Source organism: Centroberyx gerrardi, chromosome 14 (assembly GCF_048128805.1).
Source record: "Centroberyx gerrardi isolate f3 chromosome 14, fCenGer3.hap1.cur.20231027, whole genome shotgun sequence".
NCBI lineage: Eukaryota > Metazoa > Chordata > Actinopteri > Beryciformes > Berycidae > Centroberyx > Centroberyx gerrardi.
In genome coordinates this window covers 17,817,939-17,834,348 of record NC_136010.1, presented here as the reverse complement: position 1 = coordinate 17,834,348, position 16,410 = coordinate 17,817,939, and the positions used below count along the sequence as shown (strand labels likewise).

The 16,410-nt window shown below is 42.6% G+C and overlaps 1 protein-coding gene across 2 annotated transcripts; it reads left to right on the top strand.

Annotated features, from left to right (window-relative positions):
- Window positions 1-310: 310 nt before the first annotated feature.
- Window positions 311-7,553, top strand: LOC139908043 (specifically androgen-regulated gene protein). Of its 2 annotated transcripts, none has more exons than XM_071894615.2 (4): window positions 311-446; window positions 4,335-4,529; window positions 5,210-5,360; window positions 5,533-7,553. In XM_071894615.2, the coding sequence occupies exons 2-4, from the start codon at window positions 4,425-4,427 to the stop codon at window positions 7,182-7,184; spliced, it is 1,908 nt and encodes a 635-aa protein (XP_071750716.1). In that variant the 5' UTR covers window positions 311-446; window positions 4,335-4,424; the 3' UTR covers window positions 7,185-7,553. The 2 variants fall into 2 exon arrangements, with proteins under 2 accessions (XP_071750716.1, XP_071750715.2); XM_071894614.2 differs by having other exon boundaries at window positions 5,210-5,378.
- Window positions 7,554-16,410: the final 8,857 nt, after the last annotated feature.

Genomic DNA, 16,410 nt, shown 5'->3' with positions numbered 1-16,410 from the left:
TTTACACATATGACATATTTTTGTGTTCGCCTATGGTGTTGATTTAATTCTGTGTAGTCAATCATTGACTGCATAGTAGCAGTAGTAGCAATTGAATACTACTAATAATAATTTAGGTCAGATTGTTATCTTTGTTTTGGGTTGGGTTGCCTGTTTGGCTGCTGTCATCCCATTGGCTCTCCCCAGGAAAGGTGTCGGCCAGGCGTTCTCTGATTGGCCACGAAGCGACCTGTCGGGACGGTTAATTGGCTCACCTGGCTGAATTATTTCCCACCTGTTCCGTACCTCGGTGTAGTTTTACTTCCAAGAACAGAGAGCAGCAGCAGCAGCAGCCGGGGGCCGGAGAGAGGTGCAGTCTGTCATGGACTGACTTCTGAAAACAGATCGTTGTTCTGTACAGCTTCACGGTGTAGCCGAGGAATACTTTCTCTTCCAAGTCCTGTCCGGTGAGTCGCATATCAAGACATCATTCTGTTGTGTCGGAGCTGGCAGATTTGTTATAGTTTTATTCAGGGATGCAGTGGAGAGTATACCCACCTAAACTCAGTTTATAGACACCTTTTATGTTAGTTACATAAATTCAAAGTAGCCTATATAGCATACTAAGTAGTATCAAATTATATGTTCATATGAAGTTATATGAGAATAGAGTCTTTAAGAAAACAAATCAATGCTTTTTAAAAAAAAAATAGAATTGCTTTTGTTTAGATTGGTGTTTATTTGCCTTGGTGATCACAAACTATGTCTGGAGGTCATAGTTTACCAAGCCTTTCATTTACTGCTGCATCATACACTGGTTCTATCCATTATTTTACTTTTTGCTGTAGTTGATGTGAAAATATGAGTCTGTATGACCCTACTGCATAGACAGTGTCATCCTACCTGTGTTATTAACACTTTGGGGCGAGGTGAGATGTGAACAAGCTGTAGGTGACTGTCCTTAGCAAAAGACACCTGTTAGTACTAGAAATAGTCCCACATATGACTAGCAAACTTTTTTCACATTTTACAAGAAGACTTGATGAAAGCTCATGCCTTGTGAAAGATGACATATGATCATGATTGTTTGAACTAATCATTGAATATATATGATGTGGTGCTTTATAGGTTATGTTGAGTAGAAAATGAGGCAGGGATAGCGTAAATATTTGCACATGAACTATTGCCAATAACACTCATATTAGAAAAGCCAGAACAGAGTGCCAAGCTAAACATTAATGGAATATTTCTGTTCACTGGAGCAGGTTGTGAGTTGCACAACAGGGTGTTCGCTATGAACCTTTGTTTACTGTTAATCATTAAGCGAGTTCTCTCCGCCTGCCCTTGGATGCATATTTCACATTTCTGGCCCCTTTTACTAACACACTAGAATTTGTCATAGACTCTAAATGATTGTAATCATCGTGGGTTTGGTGCTCCGGCTCATAAACTGTGCAGCTGCCCAGACGGTGAACATATTAATGATGAACTGGAACTGATCCTCCCTTTCATAGTTATTACGGTTGACTCATCCTACATATGCTGAGCTGTAACTCAACTGGAACACCGAGTCACATCAGAGAGCGCTCGGCTGAATTAAGAGTTGTCTTTAAGAGATGGGAGCAAGCAAAGTGACATTCCTGTCACTATTAAATCTTGACTCAGCAGTGGGTGTAGTGAGTTCTCCCACTGCTGCCCTGCAGGTTTATAGTCTTTACAGGGTTGGGAGGTGTTGGGACATTGTCTCTCGCTCTGCTGCCATGTCTGTACTATTGGAAGGGACAGTAATTAGCAACCATTAAAGCCATCATGGGGGAGCCAATGGGTCCTTTGTCAACCAACTTGAAATCCCACTGTTGTTGCCAGAAAACAAATGTGTGTGTGTGTGTGTGTGTGTTGGTGATCAAGTTTTTCCCATTGGTCCTCACCATGTCAACAGGCCCATATTGTCGTTACTTGTTGCTAAGGCTCTAAAGTCAATACAGTATGGCAGATCTCAGAGGCAAAGGCAAGTTCCGATTTCCTATTCAGGAAACAAGCTTGGGCCTCGCACTAAAGTAGATGATAATATATTGATAATTGTTCTATTTGGGACCAATTTATCCATATACAGTGAAATGGGAGGGGGAGTGTCCTCTTGTTCGAAAACACTGGTTTGCCAAAATTTTGTGTTTTGCCATTGCGAACTGACATTTTTAAAATTACACCGGTTGATCTCCTGTCTTGTTTAATCTGCTGTCATTCAATGTACATCTACTATCTACATGCAATTTGTTACAAGAAAAAACTTAGAAGCTGCTCTCATTACATTTTCCAGAAAGTCTTTTTTCTCCCACATAATGGTCATTTCAGTTGTCACTCACTGGCTGAGGGGGCAAATCGTTTGTGGTCGACAACATTACTGAATGAGTGTGGTGAGTCTGCGCCCGCGTCATCGTCAGAGGAATTATTACTATGATAACTTGGCTTTGTTTTCCAGCCTTCATATTAGACTTGGTGATCTCAAGCCATTGTATGGATGCTTATTTGAATAAAATGGTTACACTGACTCATAAAAGGGAAGAACTTTAATTCTGGCTCTCATATATGTGTAATCAAATGGTTTCGTGATAAGGAAACAATAAAGTAAGCCTTGCTGTACTTCTACTGACACACCTGAACCTGATTGTGCAGCTGTAGCTATGTGATGAATAAGCCATATAACAGGTTGTAAGAACGGTTCTCATAGGATGTATTGAAGGTGTGACCTATTAAGCCAAAATCCACAATACAATCTAAACCCAAGTTGATCAAATATTATCCCTTCTTGCCTCAACCACATTGATTGTTGGTGGTATTTGCTACCAGCACTAACTAATCCACTTAATGGACTTAAATGGAGAACTTAACTTGAGTTATGTATTTGTCCCTTGCTATGAGGTCTTGTGAATTAATCTAATGATAGGCCCCTCTTTGTTTGTAAATCAGGTTTCCATCAGTCAGGATTTTGAAATCCCAGTCCTTGTATCTCTTCATCAGATACGGAGACTGGCACGCCAAATAGAGAGCCAGTAATAATCCTCTGAGTTTTTGGCTGGCTTGCTTTCCTCATGCTTGACCTGTGAGTGGTAATGTAAATTGGATAATAGGCAGGTTTGTGTGCAGTGTAGTAATGAATCGTAACACCACACATCAAATGTCCCTACACAGATGATACATGACATGATGAATGCCATGCCTATTCATAAACAAAGACTGGCATTTCACACTTGATTGCTGAAGCATAGTGACGGGAATACCAAGTAATAAACAATGTGTAAAACATCTGTATGACTTCTGATTATATACACACAGATCTGTGAAATAGGATTCCCATAATCTCCTGCAGCTTTCTGATGCTAGAGTCATTTAAAATACAGGCCTTGTTACAACTGTTAATGTAACAACTTTCATTAACATAATAAACATTAACCTAATAACAATTTGCAGTTAATATTATCTTATTTACATAATAATCTTGTTAACGTAATAAATTACCCATTAACGTAATAACGTTACAGTTCTTAGATAACCTCAGTTATGTCTCACCACCAATGGTACATGGTGGTGAGACTGTGTGTGTGTGTCTGTGTGTGTGTGACACATTCTTGTGAACACAAAAATTCAAGAACAATACATGATGGAAACTTCATACTCACACCACAGGTTTCAGGTCCTATATAGTAGATGATCTGAGTAGATTTTGGAGCACCTTGCTACATACATTTGCATATTGGATAAAAATATATATATGGAGAAAAACTGATTTTCTTGAAACTACTATAGCTCCTTCATGCTTTAAGATATGGAGTTCATATTAATGCCACCCATGTGTTAAGTGAAGACAAGTATGTTGACATAGAAATATTTGCTAATCGATACATTAATTAGCTAAATTAATGATCTCATTAGTATAACTGTGAATATTTAATTTATCATGGTGATTATGACGTATGACATTAGGCAGCTCAAGTGCCTCTTGTTGGGAAATTTGTTATATTATGAGGATTATCACACTATCAGCTGTAAATTGATATTACAGTCATTTATTACATCAATGGGAAGATATTACACTTGTAACAGGCCTATCTTGCTGTTGTGTTTACAAACAATAAATATGTACAAACTATTTACAGCCTCAAAATATACCTTCATGTTTACCTGGCATATACTGTCACTCTGTATCAAGATTTGAAAAATTGCCTTCATTCCAACGAAGTGAACATGAATCTTGTGGTGTGGAGATAGTGGTGCTGCAGGTGTCAGTGTAACCTGATTCCAGTTTAGCCCTTTTGTTCTGTTCTTAAGACCCCCCCCCCCCCTTTTTTTCTTTTCAGGTTCTTCCTCAGACTGGCTCTTGGTGGTATTTGCATAATCCAAAGAGGACCCTGAAGCCCAGGTCCTGCCCTCGTCCTCTTCCTTGTGCAATGCCGAAGAGTGACACGTGGCCAGGCGGCGTTGCCATGGAATCCTTGAGCAATATGGACAGTGCTGGGAGCTGTGACAGTGTAATCAGCATGAACTCTGGCTTTGTGAGTGCTGCTATATCCTCATCTTAGTCTTCTGTCCCACTGACCCTGTTGCTTTTCTGTTCTTTATATAACACAACCTATCGACTTACTTTACTATTAGGTTACTTTCTTTCTTCTGGCACTGTATGTCCTGTCTATAAATAAATACCATTTGGTGAAAATACTTCGAAGCCTGGATATCAGCATCCATTTGTTACATCGTGGTCTGTACAGACAGTTACAGTCAGTAGGACAAGGTTGATTTTGCCACTGATGAGAGGAAGTGATTGCTTTTGAAGTTTGAGGTGAGATATTCCTGTGTTTGTTCAGAGAGAGGCCTTCAAGGGGGTTCAGAGAGAGTTGAGAGTATTCTTTAAAAATGATAAGAGCAGAGGAGATCCTACGCTGTTCACAGGAACCTCCAGTCACCTGAAATAGATTCCTCTGACAGGCCAATACAAAATGAAAGATAGCCAAGAGCAGGACAGGAGCGGTATAATTTGTCATTCCATCGCTGCTGTGTGAACTGTAAACAACTTTGACCCATTCTTCCTCTCCTGTCTCCCTTGGCCACGTTTAAGGATGAATGGAGGAGAGAGATTGTTGGAGTTGAAACGCTGATCCTGTCGTTCACACACAAAATGCATTTCTCTTTGTATGTCTGCAGTAAATTTTACAGTCTCTTATTTTTGTGTGCACAGAGTGACGACAGTCTGGAACACCTATCTGCAGAAGAGAGGGCGTGTCTTATGTATCTGGAGGAAACAATTGAGGCTCTGGAGGTGCAGGAGGACAGCGGCTTGTCCAATGATGATGATTCAGCCAAAACGGCCCACCTCTCCTCTGCCACGGGTCAGATGAGATTGGATGGTAAATACCAGTGTCTTTGTGATTCAATAGTTTTGCATGTTTTCTAGCTTGGTGAATGTTTTTATCTCGTACCTACACATTGTAGTCTAAATTAAATGACACCAATAATGATAACAGCCATATTAACAACAATAATCATGGGTTTGTTTTTTAGATGTTTCCAGTTTGAAACATGATGAGTCCGGAAGAGACCAGAAGTCGTTTCTCACTTGTGGAGTGCCCACACCACTTCTCCTGGCCAACGGCGTGGCTAGTCTCTCTCTCAAAGTACCAGCGGGCACAACTGAACCTGAAACACCTGAGCTGCCAACGGAGCCTGCCACCAAATCATTACCCATCGATCACAACGCTGAGCACCACGCTCTAAATCAAGCCTCTGAACCACAGACCACTCCTGCTCCTGCACTGTCCACCAACATGAAGGATCTGGAAATGTCTACAGACCTCAAGACTCAACCTGAAGCGCCAGTTACTGAATCAGTCCCCGATTCTACAATCCCCCCATCAGCTACTCAGACTGAGATGTATTCAGCCACTGATGGTGATAACAATCCTAAGAGTGTCCCTACAAATACCAGGCTTAACCCAGGTCACTCCACTGAGGCCTCTGAGATAGACCTGGGTCTGATCCCTCCTCCCTCAGACTTCATGGATGAGCCGGGGCTTCATCCAAAGCCAGAGGAGGAGAAAGAGCCTCCTCTATCTGCATTGACATGTATTGATGTGGAGGAGCTACGCAAGAGAGCCTCTGTGAAGAAAACTCCAGTAGGCTCCCCTGTAACCCCAGAGCCTCCCTCCAAGCTCCAAATTGAAGTGCCTGTCAATCCCAGTACACCAGCGACCCCTTCTGACACCCTGCCCAACCCTCTTCCTGAGGCCGCCGAGCCCAGAAGTCCACCCGCTGTGGCCCCCAAACCTAAGAAACTTCCTTCCAACATCATCCTGAAGTCCCACAAGGCCTCAGTAGCGGGCTCTGATGGTAACTCGGGACACTCTGTCTCCTCTACCAATGACAGGTTGATACTGGACCCCCAGAGGGTTCGCATGGAAGCCCTCCGAAAGCTCGGCCTGCTGAGAAGTGATGAGGCAGATTCAGGCCCCGTCCTGAGCCCTAAACTCTCACCCAACTCCAGGAGGTCATGGGCAGCCCCCGCCTCTCCCATCAGCCCAGCAGCTCCCCATACCCCTACAACACCCTCAACACCATCTCCTGCCCCTGTGAGTAGCCCAGCTCCCGCCTCTGTCCCCGTCCCTTCCTCGACTCCAGCCACCATGCCACCACCAGTGACTTCCATAGCTGCAGTCCAGGCTCCTGATATCCTCCCAGCCCCCGCTGCTTTTAGCGACACCATCGAACATCTGCCAGCACGTGCTGAACCGTCCCCTCCCCTTACCCCTCCTGTCATGGCCAAACAGTTAGCTCCACCCAAACAGTTAACCCCACCCAGGGTCATAGGTGTCAAATCGGCCACCCTGGAGCGCTCTGGCATGGGTCTAAGCAGCTATATGGCTAGCCAGGAATTCGGTGATGCTGGCCAGGGCGGCAGCGCCGAGCATAGCCCCAGTCAGCTGCGTAACACTCGGCCACGCCCCGCCTCCCTGGGCAGCGGGAAAGAGTTTTCAAGTGTTCAGGGAGAGGGTTCAGACACGAGGAAGTCCCTGCCTGCCCCCACCGTCTCCCAGCACGCCGGGGACTCCCAGAAGCTGCCTCGGTCTCACGGCATCAGTGTGTTGATCTGCCCTCGTGCAAAAAACGGAGAGGACCGCCGCGAGGCTCTGAAGAAGCTGGGGCTGCTGAGGGACTGAGGCTGAGTCCTACACCTCCTCTAACTGCCATGGACTCCCATGAGATACTTTATTTGAAGGAACATACCTGGAGATGCTAGCTACATGATTGATGAAGGGATTACTAAACTTTCTGGAAGCAGTACATGTTTATGCTTTTTTCCCCTTTTCACTGCATTAAACTGTTGTAGCCAGAGACTGCCTTACATGAACTGAATACCATGAATATCACACCCATACTTGCATGTAATTGTTACTTATACTGTACAATTATAGAAGTACAGTACTGTATTTTTCATAAAACTGGCAAGCAAGAACCTCATTGATATTCATTGACTTTCTCATTGTAGCTATGTTTTTTTGTAAATTAAAGACTAACTTGTAGGTGTAGTGATTCTAAGTTTTTGTTTTGTTTTTGTCATTTTAATATGTAGACAGTAGACTCTTGGGTCTTGCAATGTATGAACCCCCTCTGCCTCACTGTCTGCTTTCCTAAATTGGTTATTCTTTTGTTTCACTACCACAAAGCTGAGGCTGGTTTCCTCTTGGTTTTCCTCTTGGTTCTCTTTTTCATTACTTTAAAAGGTCACTGTCGGTACTGGTTTCATTTCCTCCTAAGTCCGAAATTCATAGTGTGGCTTTGTTGACAATGGGAACTTAGTAGCAAGCCCTGTCTCATTTTCAGAGCTCTGATTGGCCCTCTTGCTCAATGCAATGTGTCAAAGCAAAGGGCTTTGCTTAGTGACTGGCAGGTGTTGAGTAAATGAAAGATGTAGAGGGAATGTCCTGCACATCCAGAACTTAACTTACTGTAGCTCAAAGCGGCACATAGTGAGTGGCCAGTAGGCGATAAGAATCTGAAATATGTGGTTTGCATGCTTTCTGCAGTGACGCACATGCCAAACCTCACTAGCTTGTTACACAGCAGCTATGCATGGTGCCAATATTGGTCTGTCAATTGTACACACGACAGCTGATAGAAGTACATAATACGGATTCTTTGAGGGAGGTGATACAGTGATTAGAGTTCACCTTTTAAAATAAAATAGTTATATTAGGTAAAGAGATAATCCAAGAATCCTTGATGTTTTAGAAGGCTCTGTCATGGTAACAAACATGATGCAATCATAATTAACATATCTAATTGCCTGTCTGTATTTTGTATGATCATGTCATACATTCATTCAGTCATTCAGTCATACATTGGCTTTACTTGCCCTTTGGAAAATGTCATGTTTGTTTTGTTTTCCCTGGGTGGCCGGTGTGATGTGAGAACACGGGCCCTCATGTGTCATGTCAAATCACAAATTGAGACAACAGTCACTGGCTCAGCTGCAGCTTCAGCACCTTTATCTGATGGTGAGAGAACTGGTGCAACCTGTTTTCTCACCTCCTGGTTTAGCCTTTATGCAACACCTTCGCTGCTCATGATGGCACATTTGCAAGCTGACAGTCGTGGTGTGCAGGACATTTTCATCACGTCCGTGGAAATGGATCTTAATTTACAAGACATTTCTCTGTATATGTATTTATAAACAGCGTATTCCTGTGCTATGCTGTTGGTATATAAGACATTCATACAGAACAAGGGCAAGAGTTTTTACCACTGGCTGCAGTGGTTGGTATATATCAAAATTCACCAGCCACGTTCACTGTTTCTCAGTTTTTAGAATAGGATAGGACTTCCTAGTTACGGTTGGCTACCTGCCAAAGTGGCTGGTAAAATAGACAAACCTGCTGCCATATGCAAAATTTACAAGCATACAGATACGCTTCAGAGCTGTCTGATCTGATAACGATTATCCTATCCTATTTTAAATACTTGTGTTGTGGAATTAGGTCTCCGACACAATGGGGTGTGGTGGCACTGGGATGTGTGCTCTCTCAGGAATGACTGAGTCGGTGCCAAATACCACTTCATGTACCAGTGTTGTCTGTCTCTGCCTCCATGAGCCCTGCCCAAAGACCTACCTTTTCAAACACCATCAGATTTATTTTTTTATCCCTTGTGTTCATCACACCCATGCTTATTCCTGTTCTCACAACATACTGTACATCTTCATCCATTATCTATCTATTTGCATTATATATCCACAATGTCTTTTAGACAATTTTACTTCATGCAATACAGTAGACAAAGCACCAGGAGTTTAACCAGATCAGTCTGTCATGGAAGAAAATTTTAACCAGATCCAAGCAAAAAATAGATTTGAATATTGTTTTGAATATTTTAGTTACATAAGGTACATTTGATTAATCTTGTCGGACAACTGTAAAAGACAAAACACATGCACATCACTTGCAATAAAGGATAAACTAGACACTCCTCATGTTCTATTCAAGAGCCTTAAAGGTATTCGACTATTATTACTCTGTTCTGATGTCAGCTCAGCTCATAGTGAATATCCTGATGCACAGAAAAGCCAAGAGAAGGGGAAGCAGCTACATGCTGTCAAACCAACACGGGGAAGAAGGAGTGCTTTGTGCTCCTCTGTGGCATGTCGGTATGCTAGCTATCTTCCTCTCCACCTTCCCCGTCTGTTGTCCCGCTGCCAGCAGACCTGACTGACAAGGACACAGTGACAGCTGCTGTCACTTTCACTGATATCCTTGCAAGCATCATAGCACTGCTGCTATGCATACCATACCATACCAATCTGCATACCATACCTTCCCTGCAGTCTTGCACTGACAGAACCAAGAAGTTACACAGAAGTCAGCCTGAGACTCGGATGAGGTAGAAACAGGCTAGTGTTGTATTTTTTATGACTTCTCTTCGGCCTTATCATACTAATTATCAAGTAGCAAAGAGGGTGCAGGTTTATGACATAGTAGGTGTATTAAGTAGAGCCTTATATATAAGTGTTACTGCTTGTCAATGATTTTCAAAAATATGTTGATGGTTTTGGTGTGAAGTGACATCCTTTATCCCTGTAAATTTCCACGTTTTCCAAGTTTTTTAAAAACTGCTGTCATTAAGCCTTCTGGTGAAGAAAAACAATCTGGATGCATCAATTATCAGTAACTACAGGCCCATATCTAACCTGACATTGCTTCAATTCAAATCCTTGAAAAAAATGTGTACAAACAGCCAGTCTGGTTTCCAGTCTGGTTTTAGATCCCATCCTACTACAGAAACTGCTCTGCACTAAAAGTTATTAATGTTATTAAAGTTATTAAAGACTCTGAGAAACTAGTGCATGCCTTCATTACCAGCAGACTAGATTACTGCCATGGTCTCCTCACTGGTCTCCCTAAGAAGACCGTAGGGAGACTGCAGCTAGTTCAAAATGCTGCTGCACAAATTTTAACTAGGACAAAGAAAACTCATGAAATCACTCCAGTTCTCATATCTCTCCACTGGCTCCCACTGACTTTTAGAATAGACTTTAAAGTGTTATTACTTGTATATAAAGCGCTCAATGGCCTTACACCAATTTATATCAGAGACATGCTTGTCACTTATGAACCAAAACGAGCCCTCAGGTCGTCAGACAGGGATCTTTTATCTATTATCCTGGTAAGCTCAAAAGCAGGGAAAAGCTGCCTTTAGTTGCCATATGCACCCAGAAAGTAGAATGTCCTGCCTGAGGTCCTGATATGTGCCCTAACGTTAACTTCTTTTAAAGGTAAACTGAAAACATTTATTTTCACTATAGCCTATAGGATTAGGTCTTGTATTGTCACTGTTCTCTGTGTGTATGTGTTTTGTATGTATTTTTGTAAATGTGCATATCTTTGTATTTATGTTTTATTTTAAATGGAAAGCACATTGTCTTGCCTTGTATATGAAATGTGCTCTATAAATAAACTTGACTTGCCTTGACTAAATCCCTATTTAGCTTTCTACAGAATCTTCTTGACCACTAGAGGGCAGTCCAGATTCATGCTGGATGGGGTGTCTGTGCATACCAGTGAAACCACTAATAATGTGTAACTAGATTTCCCCATTGTGGATGAGGCTCATATGATAAACAATATTTAATAATGTGCCTACTAAGCATATTTCCCACACCCTGTGTTGATGAATGTATTCCAAACACACTCAATCTCTTGCACAGAGAAAGCTGATGAATTGACACATTTCTACTTCCTCTGCAGATCACAACTCACTTGGGTCCAAAAATAGTATGGAAAATAGTGCATGATAAATTTTACTGTGCGCCAACTATCACAAGTTACCTACTGTGGAAACTCACAGCTGTCTTTTGTTGACATAATATTTTCCTGATGAGCAATGATCTATGAAACGGGATCAGCTGTGAATTTGATAAGGTCTCACCAGCACCCTCTTCCATAAATCATGAACCATCATAATAGCAGATGAATTGTTTTCCAAGAACACGAAACAGGATTAGGCTGTATATGCTGTAGATTTATTGGGGCTCTACTGTTGACAGCACTAACAAAAAATAACAAAGAAGTTGCATTATCATCCATTCGCCATCATGCAAAAGATGAGGAAGGGTAAAAAAAAGTCAGTCTCATATTTCTCAGAGGCTAAAGCGCTCCTAGTTAACATCAGCCTTCCCTTTAATTTCACCAAAGGGAAATAAATATGCTTTAACAGTTCTTTTCCTGGCCATAATACTGAAAAAAGAACCCTAAATGTAATTTCAATTTTTTATGCCTCATATTTAGTAGTCTTTTCATAGCTCAGTCATTCAGAAAGATTTTAGGAATTTGTATCTCACTAATGAGAGAATTTTGTTCAACTGAGCAATTTGATGTTGAACCCTAGAACCTTTTTCAAAACTGGCTTTGGCGAGGGGAACACAACCTGTTGTGTTCAGGTTTTTTGAATTGAATTCTACAGACCTTCAGTCGGCCGGTCTGGGGAATGATAACTAATTTGTTTTACAGCTTGAGAGGTGAGACCGGGCCTGACCCACAGCGACCCTGAGAGCTCAGCTTGGTCCAGAGCTGCAGTTTTTTATCTCTCTCCAGAAAATCACTTTGTCTTGCTCCTTTCAGGGGAAATGATTCAGGTCAGAGTATTAGCACAGCATGTAGGAAGTGAATGTGTCAGATGTGCTGGAAGGTTTTTGCTCATCAAAATGTCCATATGAACCTTCACCACAATCATCTGTGGCGCTGACCTTAGTATGCTGAGCATGGCTGATCCCGCGATGTTATCTGAAGTTTGATATTTCACAGGTTACTGGAATTATTTGATAAGGTAGAAAAAGGTGCGTGAATATACCTAAAAACGTCAAGGTGTAGTCTAATTTTAGTGACCTTATTACACCTCTCCTGCATGCAGACAAGCGCTGAACCTCCATGAAACTCCTTCAGGACACTCCCTAGTGTTAGGAGCCCCATGAGGGTTGGACTAGGTGTAACTGCTGCACCATCAGGCTAGACAATGAGGTCATGGGACTTCCCCACGATCCCGGTCCTGTTCTGTACTTACCTACATACGTACTGTCTGTCTGAAAGAGGCTGCCAAAAGCCCCCTCCCTCCATCCAGATATGAGATGATCATAGAGGATTAGTGGAGACAAAGTGGCAGAGAGCCACTGCTGAGTGTGCTGGGGGTTTAAGCATGCCCAGCCCAGTTCTGTGTCATCAAAAGAGGCTACTTAAAATATACGGGTATTATCTCTCTTGTGTGTGTGTGTGTGTGTGTGTGTGTGAGGGTGCGTGTGCTGGCATGCGTGGGGTGTGCGCATTTAAACAGACGGTAATTCAATTTTGTTGTATGATGATAGATAATACTTGATACTTAGAACGATACGGGCTCATCGGGTAGGTAACTTCTAAGCTTTCAGATTTTGTCTCCCTCACTATCTCATCTCATCTTCCACTTGATTACAAGTGCACACACACACTCTCACACACACACACCAGATATGCACACAGGCCTGCACCCCCCCCCCCCCCCCCCCCCTCTGGCACCCGCACACTCACTCACACCGCTAACAAGCCTGTCCATATCTCATCTACCTCCCTGCTGCAGCATTACGGCCCTGGTAATAAGACTAGGGCTCTCACTTTAGAGGAAAACAAGCCCTCATAACCCAGAGCCTGAGGCTACACTGTAGCGATAACACTCATTGGAAGGTTTCAACTCATCTGACATTTGCAAAGGTGTGATGTTACAAATCCAGCAGAAGTCAAATGCCCCTTGTGCCACTGGAGCCATTTTCCTCCGTGATGCTGTGGCATACTAAACGTCTCTATTAGAGGTGTGGATTTTTTTGAGTGCTTGACAAGTAAGAGTAAGACCTTCAGCTAGTGAGGGAAGCTGTGTGTGACAGCTAAGATAAGTCCCTCTCTCCACTTGCTTGCTGTATTCCTCTTTCACCATTTTCACACCCTCTCTCTCGCTCTCTCTCTCTCTGTCTCTTGCTCCCTGTTAGTGCCAGTGCCTGAGGCTGTGGTCAGGTGGCATTCCTGGGGCAAGCCCACAGTGTTCGCTGGGATGCCTGTACTAAACTGTGGAACTCAACAAGCCACTCCGATCCCCTGCGGTGCTGGCATGGTGAGTACCGAGAGATCCTGCTGGGCCTGTGGTGGTGTTGGTAACGTAGCATATGATGCCCCTGCAGAGAGGAAAGGGAAGAGAAGAAAGAGGAAAGGAAGTTATAAGCTCCGAGGCTTGAAGTTTTGACACATAAATCTTTCAAAGTTGAGACAATGGGGGAGTATAAGATGTCAAACTAGAAGAAAGTAAATGAGGAGTTGAGGTGATGTGTCCCTGTATATGACCATCTGGAAGAGAACATTAGGCTCTCTGTGGGACTCCCAACTCCTCAGCTCATTAGCATGCTGTAAAGTACAGTGGTGGCTATCATAGAAATCCCCCATCATACATCCATCTCACATCTATCTTGCATTAGTACAGCAGCAGCTGCTATAGCATACCCTCTCTCCAATATTGTGAAGTAGAAATGAAAAAGTAGATTGCAGCAAAACTCCTTTCTCTCAGAAAACTGGTTGCTTTCTGATGGCTGAGAAGAGCGGAAAATTTGGATTTTCCAAACAATTGTTCTTGGGGATGGAGCAACAGTGTGGCATTTGTGGCACATAGCAGCAGTTGTTACATGTGGTATTTCTATGAATGTAAAATGTCACCGCATTATGCCATGCCTCAACTCCTGGAAGAGAAATTATATTCAAAGTGATACTGCCTTCACATTCAATAAAATGCAAAAAGAAGTCATTGGCGTATACTCAACATCCAAAACGTGATGCAAAACAAGTCGAGGCAGGTTGCGGTCGACTGCTCTGCAGCCAGTCTCATGAACATGTTGCTTTAAGACTGTCTGAGTCTCTCTGAGAAACAGTATGATGCAATTCCATTTGACTTATTATCTATGTAGGATCCACGCACGCTGCTCTCTCGACACCTTCCACACTCTCTCCCACTCCTCCTTAACCAGTCTGTAACTGAAGTCCTTTTCATGACGAGGATCATAAATTAAACATTGCCTGGGCTTCCCTCGTGTGTCGGTTGATGTAAAAATAGCTTGGTTTAGTGCATAGTGCGATGCCCATGCACAGCCCTCAGTCTTTAATGAAGTGTTGCCATGAAAAGTGTAGTGATCCTTCGGCATGACTTGTACTCAGGCTCTGCTGCAATCGTGTTCTGACTTTCTCAAACTCCCCCAGTGACTCTGAGCTCATTTGGTTATACAAGTGCTCACAATTACCCAGAGATTTGGATATAGGGACATGGGATATTTCCATATCCCTGACGGATGTTATTTTAATTACACTGAACTGCTTGACTTTGCACTGTGGATTTACATGTTTTTCTTCTGTGGATGCGAGAAGGACCTCGCTAAAGGTTATTCCATTGTACTGTATCTCTTATTCATGGAGGCCAAACCTTGGGATAGAATCAAAAACCATACTACCTTGTCTATAAAAAAAAACTTACTTAGAATCTAAGGTAAACTGCTTTTGATTACTTTTGTTGCAGATAATGCAAAATAGCAGATGAAATAGCAGATAATGAAAAATAATCCCTTGTCCTCTTTACTTTGCATCAGCCAGAACATAATCGGTTGTTCTCAGATTGCACGTATTTCAAATTCTCAGCATCGTCTTTGCAGAAAGTAGAGTTGTTATCTCCAATCAGCCTTAATGCCAGACCCTAATTATATTTGATTGAGCAAAAATAACACGGGGGAGCAGGCAAGATAATTATAGTGTAGAATCTGCCCGTAAGTAGAAATGCAAACATAAACACATCAACACAGCTGATTAATTTAGCTGATAATGCACGAGGAGGTAGCAGGTGTGGAGATACAGATGCTTTCCTCGTCAAGACACATCCTGAAAACAAATGTTTCATGTGTCACTGCCAGTGAAATGCAGCACAGTAGCTCAGTGGGTTGAGTATCCAGTAATGTGAGAACGGTCTGTTTTGATTCATGTAAGTTTTCAGGCCTCATTCCCTTTGAGATCTTAGGGGTAATGGTGTGCATACAGGACCCCATGATCAGTGATTTACCATAATGGCTGATGGTGGGGTGTGAAAAGCAAACCGTCTTTGCCCTTCTTCAACTGCAACACACACGATGTGCTGCGGCTGCATGGTGACAAAACAGACACGCTGGATCCAGTTTCATGCTTGCGCTCTGCCTGTTTGGGTCCTGAAACAAATGGACTTGAGAGGTTTATACAGTGCGTGCACGCATACTTCTCAAATGCTTCTGGTTCAGGGCGTTTCTAATGTGGTAAATCTGCATATTACTGTTTTTTGACACCAGACATGGTTTGAGTTATTCAGAGCCAGGAGCAAAATGAGTGAGGGAGATGTGGTAACTGAAATGAATCTCCTGCAGGCGATAGCTCAACGCTCAATACTGAAGAGCTGATTATGTGGTGATGATTATGGCATGGTTGTGCAACCAGATGTCAGAAAATGTAATTTGTCCTCAGGTTTTTATTTCTAGTATGTTCTTATACAAACTGACAGTTACACAGACAGCATCAAGTCCTTGAAGCAATTATTGATTGTTAGTTGTTAAACCTGTGGCTTTGATCCATCTTTTCTCTGAAATGATGCAGTCAGTTGCATTTTTGTATGGCCAGCATGGTTTGTTCAAGCAAAATAATAACTTAGTTTTTGACATGGTTTCTGTTAAATGTGCACATTTCTTGTAAGCAAGTACACCTTAACCTGGATTTTAGTTTATTCTTCATGCATGGCCAGTCCCAACTATAAAAGGCATATGAAATTGCTTAGGGCCTCCAGTTGGCCTTGGGATCCTCAGAAAGAGATGCAGGGAAATTA

Coding starts and splice junctions, on each gene's coding strand:
- LOC139908043 (XM_071894614.2), top strand. CDS start 4,425: ATGCCGAAGAGTGACACGTGGCCAGGCGGCGTTGCCATGGAATCCTTG. Junction 4,530..5,209: donor TCAGCATGAACTCTGGCTTT/GTGAGTGCTGCT, acceptor TTGTGTGCACAG/AGTGACGACAGTCTGGAACA. Junction 5,379..5,532: donor GGGTCAGATGAGATTGGATG/GTAAATACCAGT, acceptor TTTGTTTTTTAG/ATGTTTCCAGTTTGAAACAT.